The following is an 18,917-nucleotide window of genomic DNA, read 5'->3' on the forward strand; positions in this document are numbered from 1 at the left end:
TTAAATGAAAATGAAAAGCTTAACAGGAATATTGACTCAGCAAGCGTTTATTATGCACCTGTGGGTTTGTGGCAATGCCAAGGGATCAGAGGAATGAAGAGGGAGGATGCTGCTCAGATGGGGGTCTCAACCTCCAGAGCGAGATGGACACAAAGCTCCAGCCAGCTGCCCAGCCCCTGGGGTGGGAGGGAAGGACTGAGGGGTAGCTGTTGTCAGATAAGGCCAAAGGTATCAGTGGCCAAAAGGGAGACACAGATCTCCTGGGTGCAGCCTCCTCCACCACTGTGGTGAAGGGTGTTGGGCTGGAGGGTTGGCAGGTTCCCCCTGCTGCTCCTACTGCATGGCATCAACCTGGCTTTCAGTTACATTACCCAGGAGGATTTCCAAATCCAGAGGCAATGTGGCCTTCCATTTCCTGAGGTGCCCTGGTTGGCTCTGGATCGGTGGCGGGGACTCGAGACAGCCTCCCTGTGGCTTCTGGTCCCCTCACATTCCCTCTGTCGCTTTCTCCTTCATGATGTGGTTTTACACAGAAACACTCTGGTAAGCAGAACAGTGTTCTTCTCTGAGTCAGACATCTGAAGCAGGAAGGCGAATAACCTTCCCAAGCCCTCAGAGCGACGGAGAGAATCCTCAGGACAGGCAGGAGCACACAGGTAGGTGGGGTAAACGTGCACAGAGAGCCTGGCTTCTGCTTGCAATTTTCCCCTCCCTTGGCCTTAAAAATTGGATTTCTCCCTTTTCCAGATATGTTGATACAAGAGACAAACTATTTAGAAAGTAAAAGCCTCAACCGTTTATTTTGTGTTCAAAGTATAACCAAATGATTTTATTGCATTTACTGCTCCTGGGCATGCAGATGCATCTACACAGAAACAGTAGTTGTGGTTATAAAATCTTTTAACGAGGTTGGGGCAGAGGCTTTTTAATTATTTTTGAGAGAGTCTCATTCTGTCACCTAGCTTGTGCAGTGGCGCAATCTCGGCTTACTGCAACTTCTGCCTCCCAGACTCAAGCAATCCTCCCACCTCAGCCTCCAGAGTAGCTGGGACCGCAAACGTGCAACACCACACCCAGCTAATTTTTTGTATTTTTGGTAGAGACGGGGTTTTGCCATGTGGCCCAGGCTGGTGTCACCGAGCTAGGCGATCCACCCACCTCGGTTTCCCAAAGTGCTGGGATTACAGGTGTGAGCCACTGCGCCCAGCCCAGAGTTTTCTTGATGTGAAAATTACGTGAGTGACAAGGAGCACCAGGAGCTTTGCCTGGCTTACTGTCTGTTGGTAGGGTGTGACATATGAATAATACAAAATACCCATCTGGTTTGACTTGCAGATTAAGTCACTGCTAGACTACCGCCTTGATGCCCTCTCTTGCTGACCCTAGCCAACATAACCAGTCTTCCAGGAACAACACCATGTTTTAAATTGCTTGAGGTTTCACTACCTACTGTCACTGTCAGTCCAGAATCCCAGCAGGAGACACAGCTCCAGCTGGCCTGCCCAGCCCCCATCAGGGAGGGAGGGGAATTTGTCAGCGTTTAGGGCTATTGAGTAAGATTCTTCCATGCAGAGGACACCTGCCCTGAATGCTGAACCCTGCCTTTGATGGAATTGTGAGCAAGCTCACTCAAGTTTGTACTGACTCATCTGTAAATTAGGAATGACAGCATACCTCACGTTTATCTGGAGTTGTGGGCTGAATGCTGTCCCTTTCAAATTCCAATGTTGAAGTTCCAACCTCTAGTACCTCAGAATGTGACCTTATTGGTAAACAGTTGCTGCGGATACAGATGAGGTTATACTGGAGGCGGTGGGATGGGCTCTAATCCGATATGACTGGTGTCCTTAAACAAAGGGAGGTTTGGAGACAGACACGCACACACCAAGAGTGCCAGGTGGAGATGAAGGCAGAGACTGGGTGACGCTTCCACACACCAAGGAATGGCAACTGCCAGCAAAGGCACGAAGCCGCTTCTCCCTCACAGCTCTCAGAAGGCACCAACTCTGAAGACACCCTGATCTTGGACATGCAGCTCCCAGAACTGTCAGAGAATACACTCCTGTTGATCTAAGCCAGCCAGTGTTTGGTACTTCGTTACAACAGACCTAGAAAATGGACACACCAGCACCCCAAGCTAATGTATATATAAAGTGTGATGTCGGGGAAGGTTCTGTTCTGGAGCTTGGCTCACCCAGACAGGAGAACCCCTCACTGGAGGCAGAGCTCCACATTCCTAGACAGGACAGATTGGAAGAAGGGACTTAAGTGCCTTTTAAACGATGACAGCTCAGCTTCCAACCCACAAGCATTTACCAAGGATCTTTGGGGTATAAAGACATTATGGGGTGGGTGTGCAACACAAATTAAAATGTAAGCTTTGTTTTTGGTGAGCTCCAGATCCCTAGTAACTGGCCCCCAGGACAATGAACAGGTATGATGACTGTTTCCAAACCTCAAGAAGGAGCTCTGCAGACCCCTGCCACAGATGCCAGCCCAAAAGGGCTGCCTGATCATCTCGGATCTGCGGGGTGCTGCTGCCTGATGGCCACGAATCTGGGGCTCAGACATGACATGTCTGTCTCAGTGTGGCTGGCCCTGCTCCCCACTGAGCCCATCAGTCCCACCCTGCCTTCTTCCTTCCTCCAGTCCAGTACCCGCCAGCAGCTTCTCAGTGGAAGTGCAGGCACCCTGGAGCTTCAGGAGCAGATCCTAGCGTTCAGACAGGGAAGGAAGGGAGGGAGTATACTGAGGTTTGGCTGGTGACCAGGGTGCCACCCTGACGGGGTTATTCCCCGAGCTTGGGGAGCATGGGTCAAGGGTCTCTAAGACGCAGAACACCTGGCATGTCCAACCTGGTGGTGGCACATTCCCCCGTTTTTTGGCACAGCAGAAAGAGAACACTCACTTGGCCACTCTTTCATTACCTGGGGGAGGGAGAGTGCTCCCATGGCACCACCGGAACGCTACCTGAGAGCAAGGACAGGAGGGAGGTGTGCTCTCTATGCTGGGGAAGGTGCGTCCTGGGTGGAGGCGCTGATCAGTACCAAGGTGAGGGGGCAGCACCAGCCAGGGTGAGGCCGCCCCAGGCGGGGAGACTCAGTAGGAGTTCAGAGCCTGCTTGGAACGGCGCTTCATGTGCAGGCGCTCGTGGCGGAGGAGGTCATAGTTCTGCGTGAAGCTCTTGACGCAGTACCGGCACTGGAAGGGCCGGGCTTTGTCCTTCAGGTGGAAGTGGCTGCGGTGCCGAGCCAGGTGGTCGTGCCGCTGGAAGGCCTTCCCACAGTCACAGCACTGGAAGCTCAGTTTGGCCTTGCCGTTTTCCAGCGGCTCTTTGGGACCCTTGTCCGCGTCCTCGGATGCCTCCTGCTGTCTCTTCTCCACCGGCTGGAGTCTGTCCGGCTGCAGGTGTATCCGCCGGTGGGAGAGCAGGTGGGAGTTGAGGCGGAAACTCTTCCCGCAGGCACCACACCGGTAAGGCTTCTGGGCCTCGTGGCTCTCTAGGTGCCCATCCAGGTCCTCGCTGTCACTGAACAGCTCCCCGCACACCGAGCACTCGTGCGGCTTCTCCTGCTCCCTGCGGCTCCGCAGGTGCCGGATGAAGTTGACCCTCCAGCGGAAGATTTTCCCACAGTTCGGACACACGTAGGACTTCTTGGAGGTCTGCACCTCGCCCCCACCCTCGGCGCTGCTCCGGTGGGAGGCGGGGAGGCTGCGCTGCTTCTCTGTGGGGCTCCCCAGCTCTTCTGTGCAGTACGGACCGTGCTGGGAGTCCTCGTCCCCAGAGCTGGACAGAACAATCTCGATGGTCACTTCTTCGTCCAGGCTGTTCTCTAGAGATCGCGCGTTGCCGCCAGCTACAGGAAGGCAACACGCAGGTCAGCGGTGCTGCACAGGCCACATCCCAGCCCCTATGACCGCGGCGGAGGAAGACTCAGCTTGGAGTTGACAAGCCCATATTTTTACAATGTTCCTCGGTGACCGAGGCGGCCTGGCCAGCCCTGCAGGGGCCACTGGTGTAGCCTCACAGGAAGAAATCTTCAGCATGGGCCATGCTGCGTCCAGAGCATGCTGGGCACCTTGCTCTCCCTCTTCTCAGCCACTTTCCCTTATCTCCACCCCCAACCCTTTCGTTCTCTACCCACGCAGACCACCCCATCCCCCCAAGCTCTAGGAGTCTGTATTTATGTGTGTAAAGCCTTGACCATTTACAGATCACGAGGCGTGGGGGAAAGCTCTATCAGGATAGTGAAAGGACTCGGGAGAGGAAGACTCTACACCCTACACATACCATGTGCTGGGCACCTGCATGCTCCAGGGACTGTGCTAGACTTGACATGCACATTCCTATTTGCTCCTGGACGCAACCCGATGACCTGTTGGTTGCCATGTTTACACATACACTAAGGTGATCTGTGCCAGGAAGGAGGGCTGAAATGCTACTCAGCCTTGCTGAGCTGCTCAACAGTCCCAGGCTGCCCAGAGTCCTGGGTCCCCCACAGCTCCCCGGCTCCCAGTAGCACCGCATTTCTGAGGCCACAGGTGATGATGGATAAAGCTGCTCTGGACTTCCTGCATCCTGAGTCTGTGATGTTGGGAAGGTGGAACCGGGGAGGGGCTGGGTAGGCAGTGCAGAGGCCAGCCTGAGGTCCTGGCTTATGGAGCAGAGCCTATCATACAGGTGGCCTGTTTCCTCACTGCTGTGAAACGCAGAACTCAAATCTAGAACTTGGGGGGAGTGAACCAGGCCCTCCCAGATAAGAGAAGGAACATGGTTAGTCTGAGCTTCATGGCTATGGGGAGGAGAACCCTGACAGGTCAGAGCAGCTCAGGACAGGAGAAGCTGGACAAACAGAAGCAGGGCAGGAAGACGCAGAGGCTATGGAGAGCAGAGAGATGAAAGGCAATGGTGGAAGTGGAGGGGGCATTTGTCCCTCAGTCACAAGGGGGTCGGGGGAACATGAGTCTGGGAGTGGGTACTGAGTCTGCCAAGAACCCATGTAGTATAGGAGGGAAATCATCAGATGAAGACAGAGATTGTGTGTGTGTGTGTGTGTGTAATTTTTTGTAGAGATGGGGTCGCACTATGTTGCCCAGGCTGGTCTCAAACTCCTGGGCTCAAGCGATCCACCCATCTCAGGTGATCCACCTGCCTCAGCCTCCCAAAGCGCTGGGATTACAGGTGTGAGCCACTGTGCCTGCCGAGAGGCTATGTGTGAGGCTCATCTCGACTCTTGGTTTTCCAGCTGCAGGAACCTCAGCTTCTCTGAGCTTGGGTCACCTCGTCTACAAGGTGAGCATGACAGTGGCAGCCCGTCACTCTAAGTTGCTGGTGGGGCAGGTGAGGTCATGTATGTGATGTACTTTGTGGACCTCACGGGGTGGAGACAAGAGCAAGGTGTAACTTTTACCAGGCTGCCGATGACAAGGTACTTGATCAGCAGTTGACTTCTGTTAATGGACTTGGGTGGAAGAAGAAAACAAAGTGACAAGGTGGACCGCTAAGATCTCTTACTTGTTAACTGGGTGAGGAGACGGAATTATGAGAGCAGACAGTGCATGTTATGGGCAAAACTGTGTCCCCCTGAAAATTTACACGATGAAGTCCTAACCCACAGGGCCTCAGAATGTGATTACTTGGAGATAGGGTCTTTCAAGAAGTAATTCAGTCAAAATGAAGTCAGATGGTGGGGCCAATCCAAAATCAATGGTGTCCTTCTAGGAGGAGGAGACTGGAGGCAGACTTAACAGAGGGAAGGACCCTGTGAGGACATAGCAAGATGTGAGCCGTCTCTAAGACAAGGAGAAAGGCCTCGGAAGACACCAGCTCTGCTGAAGCCTTGATTCTGGACTTGTTGCTTCTGGAATTGTGAGAAAATAAGTTCCTGTTGTTTAAGTCACCCAGCCTGTGGTACCTTGTTACGGTAGCATAGTAGACTAACATAGCCTTTGGCACCAGGAAGTAGGGTGCAGCTAAAACAAAGACCAAAAACTGTTGAAGTGATTTTAGAACTAGGTCATGGGTAGAGGCTAGGAGTTTTGAAGTGCATGTTTAAAAAGCCTTGAGGCGGTGGCTGGTAGAAATATGGACATTATAGGAAACTGGAGAAAAAGAGATCCTCCAATTATAAAGTGGCAAAGAATTTCGCCAAACCATATTCAACTGTTCTGTGGAGACAGAAATTGTAAGTGATGAACCTGGATACTGAGCTGAGGAGATATCTAAGCAAAGTGTCAAAGGCAAAGACTAGTTTTTTGCTGCTTATAGTGAAACGTGAGATGAGAGAGATAAACTGAAGAAGGAATTGTTATACCAAAAAGGAACCATGACTTCAAGATTTGGAAAATTCTCTCTCCATACTGCAAAAATTAAGAAAACATGCACTGGAGAGACACCAAGAGTGTGGCTGGCTCATCATTTGTTAAAGAGATTCTGGGTATGATTCATGGATCCAATCAACCATCTCAAGAGAAGCCAGGAACAGAGATGCGGTTATCCAGGAAGGTCTATGGAGGGCACCCTCGTCTGACGGCCTGCAACCCTGTGAACTGCATGGAGGGCAGGGTTTCTGAGTATTATATACCAGCAGAAACATTGCCAGCTGGAACTGAAAGGAAGAGAGATGGGATGAAATAAAAGAAGGCTTGAACTTCCGGGATTCTACAAACTGGCCAATAGATCTATCTGGCTATGAACATGTACTATCCTTCAAGAAAAGGGAAGAATGACTCCAAAGGTGGCTCAGAGGTTACAGGACTGCCACTGTCATCATGGGACCAGAGGGTACAGGCTCAGGAGGTGAAGTCATTTCCTTCTGAGTTCCAAAGAGCAGGGCCAGTAGCCTGTTGGGCCTGGAGAACAGAGAACTGAGCCAAAGGTTATTGCTGAGCCTTAAAATCCCATGGAAATGACCTGCTAGATTTTTTTTTTTTTTTGAGATGGAGTCTCGCTCTTGCTGCCCAGGCTGGAGTGCAAATGGCATGATCTTGGCTCACTGCAACCTCTGCCTCCTGGGTTCAAGCAATTCTCCTGCCTCAGCCTCCCAAGTAGCTGGGATTACAGGTGTGTGCCAACACGTCTGGCTAATTTTTGTATTTTTAGTAGAGAGAGGGTTTCCCCATGTTGGCCAGGGTGGTCTCGAACTCCTGACCTCAAGTGATCTACCTGCCTCAGCCTCCCAAAGTGCTGGCATTATAGGCACAAGCCACCACACCTAGCCCTGACCTGCTAGATTTAAGACTTGCTTGGGACATTACCCTTTCTTCTCTTGGATTTCTCTCTTTTGGAATGAGAATGGTCTATGCTATGCTTTTCTCACAGTTGTATTTTGGAAGCAGAAAACATCTGGTTTCACAGTTCATAGCTAGAGAGGATTTTGCCTCAGGATGAATCATACTTCAAGTCTAACCCATACCTGATTGAGACGTTGATATTTAGATGAGATTTTGGACTTACATTTGATGCTGAAATAGGTTGAGAATTTGGGGGCTGTTGGGATGAGGTGAATGGATTTTGCTTGTGGGAGAGACATGAATTTTGAAGGTCCTGAGGGTGAGGTCTTATGGGGGATGAATTGTGTTGTCCCAAAATTTCATGTTGAAGTTCTAACCACTAAGGACCTCAGAATGTGACTGTATGTGAAGATAGGCTCTTTCAAGATATAATTAAGTTAACATGAGGACATATGGGTGGGTGGGCTCCACAGTCCAATATGACTGGTGTCCTTATGAGAGAAGATCAGGACACTGACAAACACAGAGGTAAGACCACGTGAGTACACAGCAAGGCGGTGGCCATCTCCAAGCCAAGGAGAGAGGCCTCAGAAGAAACCAGCTCTGCTGACACCTTGATCTTCTATTAGTTGCCTCCACAATAGTGAGAAAATAAAATTCTGTTGTTTAGGCCACCTAGTCTGTGGTACTTGTTATGAAAGCCCTAACAGAGTAATATAGCACATAGCAGACAACATCACCTCAAATCAGCTAAAATGACCAAACTTTGATACGTAATTTCTATAAAAGGGGAAATAAATCAAGGATAGTCCCATTATGTGCTATCAACACAACAATATGAAGAAAATTCCTTGAAGAGAGAAAGCAGGTGAGACTGCTAGAAGTCTGCCCAAAATACCAGAAGGTAAGCAACATCAAGGAGTTCCCAACTCAGCACTAAGAGCAAAAGGATGTGTGTGTGTGTGTGTATACACACATGCTTGTTTGTGTATGATGATGGTGGGTGGGGGCGGGGGGGGCGTTGTCCCTGAATCAGCTGTCAGGATAATGTCAGCAAAGACAGAAAAGAGCTATTAGGCCAGGCGCAGTTGCTCACACCTATAACCCCAGCACTTGGGGAGGCCGAGGTGGGTGGATCACTTGAGGTCAGGAGTTTGAGACCAGCCTGGCCAACATGGTGAAACCCTGTCTCTACAAAAATACAAAAATTAGCTGGGTGTGTTGGTGGGTGCCTGTAATCCCAGCTACTCGGGAGGCTGAGGCAGGAAAATTGCTGGAACACGGGAGGCAGAGGTTGCAGTAAGCCAAGATCGCGCCACTGTACTCTAACCTGGGTGACAGAGCTAGACTCCATCTGAAAAAAAAAGAAAAAAGCTATTGGTCTAACTGCCAATATATGCATTAAACCATTTACTCCTTGGCAATAACTCTATAAGGCAGCTTTAACTATTATTTCTGTTTTACAAATCAAACATTTAAGGCAGAGAAGTGAAACTGCCCAGGGTTTCTGGGGAATTGAGCCCAGTGGAGATGGGGACCAGGGCTTGTGGCCACACAGCTAGCAGCCAGGCTGCTGCAAGTGCTTGTTGCAGGCGGAGGGGCAAAGGCATGCAGCACGCAGGTAAGTCCATGACTACCACCTCAGGAAGGATGCTCTGGCCAGGAATGAATGACTTCCTGCAAGCTGAGGCGGTTAAGGGGAAAAGCAGGGGAGACTAGGAAGCTGGATGTGAAAAACCAAAACGATAAAGGCATTATTAAAAACTGTAAAATATTCTTGTAAAGTTAGAATGGGGAAGCTTTCTTAAGCAAGGCATAAAACTAAAAAGATGATGAGTAAGTGTATCTACATTTACAAACTGTTAGGAAAACATTTAAGCCAGGCATGATGGCACACGCCTAGTCTCCTCAGCTATTTGGGAAGCCAAAGCAGAAAGACTGCTTGAGCCCAAGACTTCAGGACCAGTCTAGGCAACATAAAGAGACCCCATCTTTTTTTTTTTTTTTTTTTTTTTTGAGACAGAGTCTTGCTCTGTCGCCCAGGCTGGAGTGCAGTGGCGCAATCTCGGCTCACTGCAAGCTCCGCCTCCCGGGTTCATGCTATTCTCCTGCCTCAGCCTCTCCGAGTAGCTGGGACTACAGGCTCCCGCCACCACACCCGGCTAATTTTTTTGTATTTTTAATAGAGACTGGGTTTCACCCTGGTCTCGATCTCCTGACCTCGTGATCTGCTCGCCTCGGCCTCCCAAAGTGCTGGGATTACAAGCGTGAGCCACCGCGCCCGGCCGAGACCCCATCTTTAAAAAAAAAACCAAACATTTATATGCTGCAAGACACATAAACAAAGTTGAGAGAAATGGAAGAAACTATGTATAAATACAGCAGAGGCAAGGGATTCAGACCCAAAACTACAATGACACGTGGGTTCAGGTAAGAATCAGAGACTTGGATTTGGTATTTAGAAGAATTTATGAAAGATGGCAGTTTCTATGAATCCACAGAAAAAGCAAACCGTGGTTTGGTAATGCAGAGTAAAAGCCATGGGGGTCTGAAGCCTGACAGCCTGAGTTCAAATCTTTTTTTTTTTTTTCCAAGATGGAATCTTGCTCTGTGTCCCAGACTGGAGTGCAGTGGCATGACCTTGGCTCACTGCAACTTCTGCCTCCTGGGTTCAAGCAATTCTCCCTGCCTCAGCCTCCTGAGCAGCTGGGATTACAGGTGCCCACCACCACGCCTGGTTAATTTTTTTATTTTTTAGTAGAGACAGGTTTCACCATATTGGCCAGGCTGGTCTTGAACTCCTGACCTCAGGTGATCTGCCTGCCTCGTCCTCTCAATGTGCTGGGATTACAGGTGTAAGCCACAGCACCTGGCCATTTTTTTTCTCTTTTTTTTGAGACAGAGTCTCGCTCTGTTGTCCAGGCTGGAGTGCAGTGTCATGATTTCTGCAGCCTTGACCTCCCAGGTTCAAGCGATTCTCCTGCCTGAGCCTCCCCTAGCTGAGACTACAGGTGTCTGCCACTGTGCCTGGCTAATTTTTGTATTTTTAGTAGAGACAGGTTTCGCCATGTTGGCCAGGCTGGTCTTGAACTCCTAACCTCAGGTGATCTGCCCGCCTTGGCCTCCCAAAGTGCTGGGATAAGAGGCATGAAGCACTGCGCCCAGCCTGAGTTCAAATCTTCACTCCACCACCTACAGCTTGTGAGCACTGGACTCTGGGCAAGTGACTTCAGCTCTCAGGTGCCCCAGCTGCAATAGAGAGACATCAAGCCACCCATCTCAGAAGGTGCCATGAAGATACAATGCACAGAATCATGTCATCATGTAAATCACTGAATCCTGGTGCAATGTTTAGGACATAAAGAAAACAAGTGTGAGTGCAAAAATAAATAAATAAGGATAAATGAATACTAACTAGGCAATTCACGGAACACAATAAACAGGAAAAGATATTCCACCTCAGTGGCGGATGCAGGAGCATTATCTGATTGGCACAAACTGAACATCTGGAAGTGTCCTGCATGGGCATGGATATAGAGAAGCAGACCTTATCACCAGCTATCCGGCATCAGCTGGCGGGAAAAGCCTTTTAGGAAGGCAAGCTGGCAAGAGCTACCAAAATAAAAACAGTGCCCACTCTTTCAAATCTATCATCTCTCCCCTTTCTCAGTAGCAACGCTTGGCTTCTGGCTGTTTCAGAGCAGTGTGTGTCAGAGTCCAGCAAGGGAAGAATGGAGTTGAAAACTCCTGTGTATAAATGAACATCCATCCATCTTCTAAAAGTATATTAATGGGGCTGAGAGACATGCTATGGGCAGAAAGAAGCTAGAGAAGATTCAAAGTGCACCACAAACATCAAGCCTGTGCCTGAACTCCAAGTGGACCCCAAATGAATGTATCACCCTTGGCATGCAGAGGTGGGTTTCTTAAAAACCAGGGGTGGGCATCCATGCTTGTGGAGCAGGATCTCATCCTTTCAGATCTCCCACACTAGAAAAGCCCCTTTGTCCATGCATGAAAGGGGGCCAAGTACAAGATGCATGGAGCTGAGTCAAAATGGCACAAATCTTGCCTTCAAAAGCATCACAGGTACAACAGATAATATGTGTGAGTCAGTCTCCATAGCTGCAGAAAACTACAATGACACGTGGGTTCAGGTAAGAATCAGAGGCTTGGGTTTGGTATTTAGAAGAGAAAGATGGCAGCATTGCAGCCTCTGCTTCTGGAGGTGGTGACTTTTACCAAGACGACTCAGAGTCTACACTGTGGCTATTTCTCTGAAAGCAGGAATGGAACATACACTTTCCAAGAGTCCTGTGCAGCTTCAGCACGCCAGAAACCTGCTCTTTAATCCCAATTCCAAGATTCTGTGTCAGGATGCTGGCCATCCATGCTGAGAGAAGAAAAACACTCAGCACATCACCAACAGCACTACAGCAGCACCCTGCTTTGACACACCCTCCCCGGCCCCTGGGAAAGGCAAGGAGGGTGAGCCTGGGATTGGGAGTGAGCTGGAGAACGACCCCAGCACAACAGAATCAGGGCAAACAGCTAAGAACACCACAGCAGAGGTCAGCGGGATCCTGAGGAGTTCGGTTCCTAACTGTCCCATGCCGTCACCACTGCACATTTACATCACACACCCACATGCCCCCAACACACAGGTGCACCCGTGAATGCACACACTCACACATGCAGCACACCACATACACCACGTATGTGTATGCACGCACACATGCATTCAACACAACCATCCCCCATGCCACTCATGCACATATACATTCATGCGACACACCACAGACACACATGTGCACACACAGGCACACACCCCACACCTCCCTGACCCTTCTTTACCTGGGTAGGTGGTTTGAGGCACCACCGTCTGTGGGCAGGCCTGGAACTCTGGCACCTGCAGCTCCTCACGTTTCCTTCTTTCTTCTACCTGGAATGGCTGGAGACTTGGAGAGTCTTTCCAGAGGAGGAAATGGAAAAAGTGATTTGTCTTGCACCTACAGCACTACCTGGGAGGGTGCTATCCGAATAGATGCCAGGCTATGACGTGGGGGCGGCCCTGGGCTCCCTCCTGGGGAGTGGCAGGGGGTGGCCACTCAATAAGTTCTGCTGAGTGAATGAACCTGAAGGCAAAATGGGCCAACTCCACAAACATGAGCTCTGAAGCTAGACAGAATCTACGTGGATCTGGGTTCTGCTCCACCTACTCCATGGCCCAGCCCCGCACTGATTCCCACTTTCTGTGGTGGGTTTTCTACAGTCATTACCACAGGCCCCTGCACACTCCGCACATCCTGCACAAACGGCGCGTGCAGAGCCCACAGGGTAGAGACGGGACAGGAGCTACTGCGCCATGCCAAGTCTCTGAACGCTTGTTCCAGGTGGGAATGGTGCATCAAAACCTTGTCTGCTTCATGCCAGCTCTAGGTCCCAAAGGGAAGGAGGTGTGGAGCTGCTGATGATTCTGTACAAAGCTATTTCCTCCTGAAGAAGCAGATGCTTTGAAGCACTGTGGCATGGAGATCATGGGTGCAAGTGCGACACAGCCTGAAGGAGGGCTGGAAACTGCTGCTGCTGAGCCCCAGCACCTCCCCACGCCCATGTCCTCACAGCACCCCTGTACCAGGCAGATGGGAAGACTAGACAGGTGAGGCACCTCAAAGGGCTGTGCTTGGTGCCCAGTTAGGAGGAGACACTCCCTCTGCAACTAGGCTTGTCATGAGTATCTGACCTCACTCCTGGAGGGGTCGCTGTATTGTCAGCACAAACCAGATGTTACTTACAGGCAGAGGAGAAAGACATTCCTATTACTTCCCAGTCCTTGGCCAAGGGAGTACAATCCCAATGCCTGGCAAAATTAAGATCCCCCATTCTTTCTATGAAAAGTCAGGGACAAGGCAAGACATGCAAGACCCACATAGAGTCTGGGGAAATGAAGAAGGCAATTAGGGGCTGCAGAGAGAAGCCAGCGAGTGGGCTCACCTCTGGCTGCCAGCAACCCTTCCCCCTCCTCTGTCCACTCAGTTCTGGAATCATTCACTACTCACCCAAGTAGGAGACCTGGGGCACTTCTTTGCCCTGGAGATCCTGCAACTCTGGAACGCGTGGCTCATTTTCCCCTCCCTGGGAGAGATCTGGCTGGGCAGCTAGGTCGTCTGTTCAAAGAAAAAGGCACGGTACGTGTTTATTAGTAATCTGATCCTGCAGCAACCAGGGCTGGTCCAGAAGAGAGAAGGTGGAGGGATGCCCAGCGGGCATGGCACCATCAGGGGCGAGAAGTGAAAAGGCCAGAGCCGGCAGTGCAGGGCAGTGGGGGCAGCACACGCAGGGAGAGCTGTGGGCTTGGGGGTCTCTCTGAGGCTTTCGGGCATAAAGCAGACGTAAAGGGACAAACGAGTAAGAATGATGGAAGAGAAATGGACATACAGTACATGTTCTATTTGGTTCTGATAAGCCTGATGTGGTGAGACAGCAGGTGATGGTCAATCGGACACACTGCCTGTAGGGCCACTGTGTGCAAATGACCTCCTGTCCAGGTTGGGGGTGAACAGAGCGATCTGACGCAGGCCCCGCTTCCCTGATCTTATGGGACGAAGTTGCCCCTTACTCCAAGTGAGAACCCCCCTGCCCAGTTCCCTGGTCTTGAGGTATGGGGGAAAGTTAAGTCTTACTTGGAGGTACTGAGACTCCGTAATCCTCCCCAATGATGAACTCTCCATAGAAGCCAGTCTGGGCAGGATCTAGAAGGGACCAATCCTCTTCAGAGAAGCATAAAATCATGTCCTTGAATGGAGAAACCCGATTCTGAAAGCACAGGAGAACAGGGATGCCTCAGTCCAGGACAAGCTAAGTGTCTCAGTCTTAGTCCATTGAGGCTGTGACAACACAACGCTGTAGGACGGGCAGTTTCGACACAACAGAAATCTGTTCCTCACAGTTCTGGAGGCTGGACGTCCAAGATCAAGGTGCCAGCAGGCTGGGTGCCTGGTGAGGGCCCACTTCTTGGTTGAAAGACAGGCATCTTCTGTGTCCTCACATGATGGAGAGGGCAAGGGAGTTCTCTGGGGCCTCTTTAGGAGGGACTAATCCCACTCAGGAGGGCTTTGCCCTTGTTACCTCATCATCTCCCCAAAAGGCTCCACTTCCTAATACCATCATCTTGGGGATTACAATTTCAACACAAATTTTGGGGAGACATAAACACTGAAACCATAGCATTCTGCCCCTGGTTCCCCCAAATTCATATCCTTTTCACATGCCAAACAAATTCATTCTATCCCAATAACCCCCAAAGTCTTAATTCATTCCAGCATCAACTCAAAAGTCCAAAGTCCAACATCTCATTTAAATATCATCTAAATCAGTTACGGTTGAAACTCAAGGCACAATTCTACCTGAGACAAAATTCTCTCCAGCTGTGAACCTCTGAAATGAAACAAGTTATGTGCCTTCCAAATATAGTGGTGAGGCCAGCGCAGTGGCTCACACCTGTAATCCCAGCACCTTGGGAGGCCGAGGCAGGCAGATCACCTGAGTTCAGGTGTTTGAGACCAGCCTGGCCAACATGGTGGAACCTCATCTCTACCAAAAATACAAAAAGTAGCTGGGCGCGGTGGCGGGCGCCTGTAATCCCAGCTACTTGGGAGGCTGAGGCAGGAGAATCATTTGAACCTGGCAGGCGGAGTTTGCAGTGAGCTGAGATCATGCCACTGCACTCCACCTTGGGCAACAGGGTGAGACTCCGTCCTAAAAAAAAACAAAACAAAACACACACACACACACACACACACACACACACACACAGACACACATACACATATATAGTGGTGAGACAGGCACAGGATAAACATTCCAATTCCAAAAAAGGGAAATAGAAAAAAAGAAAAGGAGTAACAGGTCCCAAGCAAGTCCTAAACCTACGGGTCACAGCACATTATGGTTTACGGCTTGAGAATAATCTGGAGAATAATCCTTTTTGTCTTGATGCTGTGCTCCCCAGGCCCACTGTGTTGGGAGGTGACCCCGCCTTCCAAACCCACAGGTGGCACCTTCACTGGGCAGAAGTTGAGCCCCAAGGCCCTGGGTGGCCCAGTCCCTGGCTTTTGGTCGTCCCGCCCCATGGCAGCCCCTGGTGAGGGCCTGCCCTCGAGGTGGTTCTCTGTGGTGGCCCCCACCTCTGTGGCAGCTCTGTGTATCTTTCAGAGGCCCAAGGCTCTCTTGGGCTGGAACTTCGCTGGTGGCCCCACCAGCTAGGGCTTCAGGGGTGACTGAAGCGAGGCTCTCTGCGGTGGTCCTGCTGGCTGTGGGTCTTGTGCTCTGGGCCTGTGACGGGCAGAAGAGCCCTGATGATTCTGAATTTCCTTTGGGGTCACTTTTCCATTTTCTTGGACTAGCTCCTAGCCTCAGTTTCAATGGCAAAACCTTTATCTTCTCTCCTGAACAGGCTGGCTCACTCTTATCAACACAGGCTGACAAATACTCCCGATCTTTAAGTTCTGCTTCCCTTTTAAGTAACAATCCCATCTTTAAATCACTTCTCTCTTTTCACATTTCACAAGCTGCACCTTCAAAACCTTGCTTAGATATTTCTGCAGCCAAATATCCAATTGCAGTGGCCCGTAAGTTCCACCTTCCACAAAACACTAATACATAAGCACAGTTCAGCCAAGTGATTCGCCACTGTAAGAAGGATGGCCCTTCCTCCACTGCCAACCACACGTTTCTCATTTCCATCTGGGACCTCATCAGAATAGCTTTGCTGTTCACATTTTTACCAACATTCTGGCTGAGGATTTCAAATCTCCTCTTTTCTTTTGGAGCTCACTAGAAATCACCCGTAATAGTCTGTTTACGGGCCGGGCACGGTGGCTCACACTTGTAATCCCAGCACTCTGGGAGGCTGAGGCTGGCAGATCACTTGAGGTCAGGAGTTCCAGACCAGCCTAGCTAGCCAAAATGGCAAAACCCTGTCTCTACTAAAAATACAAAAATTAGCCAGGTGTGGTGGTGCACGTCTGTAATCTCTGCTACTCAGGAGGCTGAGGTGGCAGTGAGCAGAGATTGTGCCACTGCACTCCTGCCTGAGTGACAGAGCAGGACTCTATCTCGAAAAAAAAAAAAAAGAAAGAAAAAATTGTCTGTTCATGGCAACACAGGCTTTTTCTAGCCTGCACTTCAAAACTCTTCTAACCTCTACCCATTACCCAGTTCCCAAGCTTCTTCCACGTTGTATTTGTTAGAGTAGCACCCAAAATGTTTGGTGCCAATTTTCTGTCTTAATCCATTTGGGCTGCTCTAACAAAATACTGAAGACTGGGGACTCATAAACAACATAAATGTATGTCTTACAGTTCTGGAGGCTGGGAAGTCCCCAGCTGACACCAGCATAGTTGGGTTCTGTGGGGAGGGGAACACAAAAACATTCAGACCATAGCACTAGGGGAGGGAAGGGGTGTGGAAGCTGGGGCTGAGGGAAGAGCCCAAAGCAACATATGCAGATAGAAGAGAGAGAAAGGAGACCGACTACCCCAGGTCCAGGCTCCAGGGGACACACTGCTTTGTAATTTCTGCTCTTGGATCCACCTCATCCCTATCTTGTTTGGCAAAATCCGAATGGCAGCTACCCAGCTGGGTGGCCAAGGATGTGGAGAAGCAGTGCTCCTCCTCAGTGCTGGGGAGGCTGCACATCCACCGTCCACCGCTCCTGTGGTGGCTGCTGGGCAATGTCCAGAGGTTACCAGCGAGCTTGCCCTCAACACAGAGATTCCTCAAGTTTATGTTGCACGTTACCAACATGCCCACCCTTCAGTCCAGAAGTTACCAGCGTGCTCACCCCTCAGTGCAGAGATTTCTCAAGTTTATGTTGCACGTTACCAACATGCCCACCCTTCGGTGCAGAGATTTCTCAAGTTTATGTTGCACACGTGCAACGTCAAGTCTATAAAAGCTGCTTCACTGCAGCATTGATCTAATAAATACTGAAAACCTTGACACACATCAACAAGACAGCGGATTGAGTAAGCTACAGAAACCACACAAGGGATGATCCTACATGCACAGAAAGAATGAAGGCCTCTCTGTACTGAGAGGGAATTCTCTTCAAAGCGTGTTGTTGCAGGAAGACACCTGTGCATGATGGAATCCAGATGGCCACCAAGTGCAGGGCGTCTAGGAGTTCCGAAGGTTAGCTGCTTCTCAAGAGGGACCTGGGACTCTGGGGTTAGGTGTAACAGGGAGATTTTTTTCTTAAACTTTGAATCACAGACCATGGGAATGTGTCAAAAAACTGATTTTAATTTCTATTTTTATCTTTATATTGTTTTAGACAGGGTCTCACTCTGTCACCCAGGCTGGAGTGCAGTGGCACAATCACAGCTCACTGCAGCCTCAACCTCCGGGGCTCAAGCAATCCTCTTGCTCAGCCTCCCAAGTAGCTGGGACTACAGGAGTGAACCACCATGCCTGGCTAATTTTTAATTTTTGTAAAGATGAGGTCTTGCTATGTTACCCAAGCTGGTCTCAAACTCTTGGGCTCAAGCAATTCTCCCACCTCAGCCTCCCATAGGGCTGGGATTACCAGTATGAGCCATGATGCTGGCCTAATTTTCATTTTTAAAATGATGGTATATCCATATAATACTAGGAAACCAGGAAAATAAAACAGTCCTTTATATAATTGGAAAGGACCACAAAATAAAATTTTTGTGGAAAAAAGAAAAGTAACTCATAGGACTTTTATATTACTAGTATCTATGTGACAAGCAAAAAAGGAACAGAATAGTTTTTAAAACACGCCTTGCATCTGCCTACCTCTCTGGAAAACTATCAGCTACTGTCAGATGGTTTCCCTGGGTGTTGGGGCCAGGCACCCAGGACATGGCTGGGAAGGAGTGATTTTCTTTCCTTCTTTTTTGAGATTGGTTTTTGCTGTGTCACCCAGGCTGAAGTGCAGCGGTGCAATCTTGGCTCACGGCAACTGCCGCTTCCCAGGTTCAACTGATTTTTGGGCCTCAGCCCCCTAAGTAGCTGGGACTATAGGCATTCACTACCATGACCAGCTACTTTTTTTTTGTATTTTTAGTAGAGATGGAGTTTCACCATGTTGCCAGGCTGGTCTCAAGCTCCTGAGCTCAAGTGATTCAACCACCTTGGCCTCCCAAAGTGCTGGGATGGCGGGTGTGAGCCACCACGCCCAGCCTTGACTAGTCTTTTTTTTTTTTTAAAAAAAAAGCAAAAATATGGACGGCAGAGGGCATTTAAAGGAATCATTTTGGTGAAAAGTAAAAGAATGTTAATATAAAAAAACACCTATGGAATAATTATGCGTCAATTGTACATAGGTATCCCAGTGATCAGAGCTGACGTGACCCATGACCCATGTGACCCAGTGACCCATGCAGGACACCCCACCTTCAATGCCTCCAGATGTGCTGCATGGGGAGTGCACAGCCCAGTGTGGTTCTCCTGCAAAACGCGTGGCCTGAGTGCCACTGTGAGTCTAACCCCACCTGAGAGGGGGGCATCACAGAAGCAAACCCAAGTCCAGGTGCCAGGTAGGTGGACAGACAGTACTCCAGTCACCTACAGAATCTGACACGGCCACTTAGCAGGATCCCCAGGGAGCTTTTAGCTGTATCACCTATCACAATATTCTACTCTTCAAAACTACCCAC

The 18,917-nt window shown here is 49.9% G+C and overlaps 1 protein-coding gene across 11 annotated transcripts in view; it reads right to left on the reverse strand.

Moving 5' to 3' along the window:
* Positions 1 to 31: 31 nt before the first annotated feature.
* ZNF496 (zinc finger protein 496) overlaps positions 32 to 18,917 on the reverse strand; it is a 35,115-nt gene continuing 16,229 nt past the window's right edge. For 9 of the 11 annotated variants that reach the window (XM_063613507.1, XM_063613508.1, XM_063613511.1 and 6 more), the window contains 4 exons: positions 13,917 to 14,049; positions 13,293 to 13,400; positions 12,088 to 12,201; positions 32 to 3,857 (listed from right to left, as the gene is read on the reverse strand). In XM_063613507.1, the coding sequence (XP_063469577.1) occupies positions 3,100 to 3,857; positions 12,088 to 12,201; positions 13,293 to 13,400; positions 13,917 to 14,049 (1,113 nt within the window). In that variant the 3' untranslated portion in view covers positions 32 to 3,099. Of the gene's footprint in view, positions 3,858 to 9,683; positions 11,627 to 12,087; positions 12,202 to 13,292; positions 13,401 to 13,916; positions 14,050 to 18,917 lie in introns of those variants that run through there. The other 2 variants (XM_063613512.1, XM_055234690.2) reach the window with 1 other exon arrangement.

The sequence above is a fragment of the Symphalangus syndactylus genome, chromosome 19 (genome assembly GCF_028878055.3).
Source record: "Symphalangus syndactylus isolate Jambi chromosome 19, NHGRI_mSymSyn1-v2.1_pri, whole genome shotgun sequence".
NCBI lineage: Eukaryota > Metazoa > Chordata > Mammalia > Primates > Hylobatidae > Symphalangus > Symphalangus syndactylus.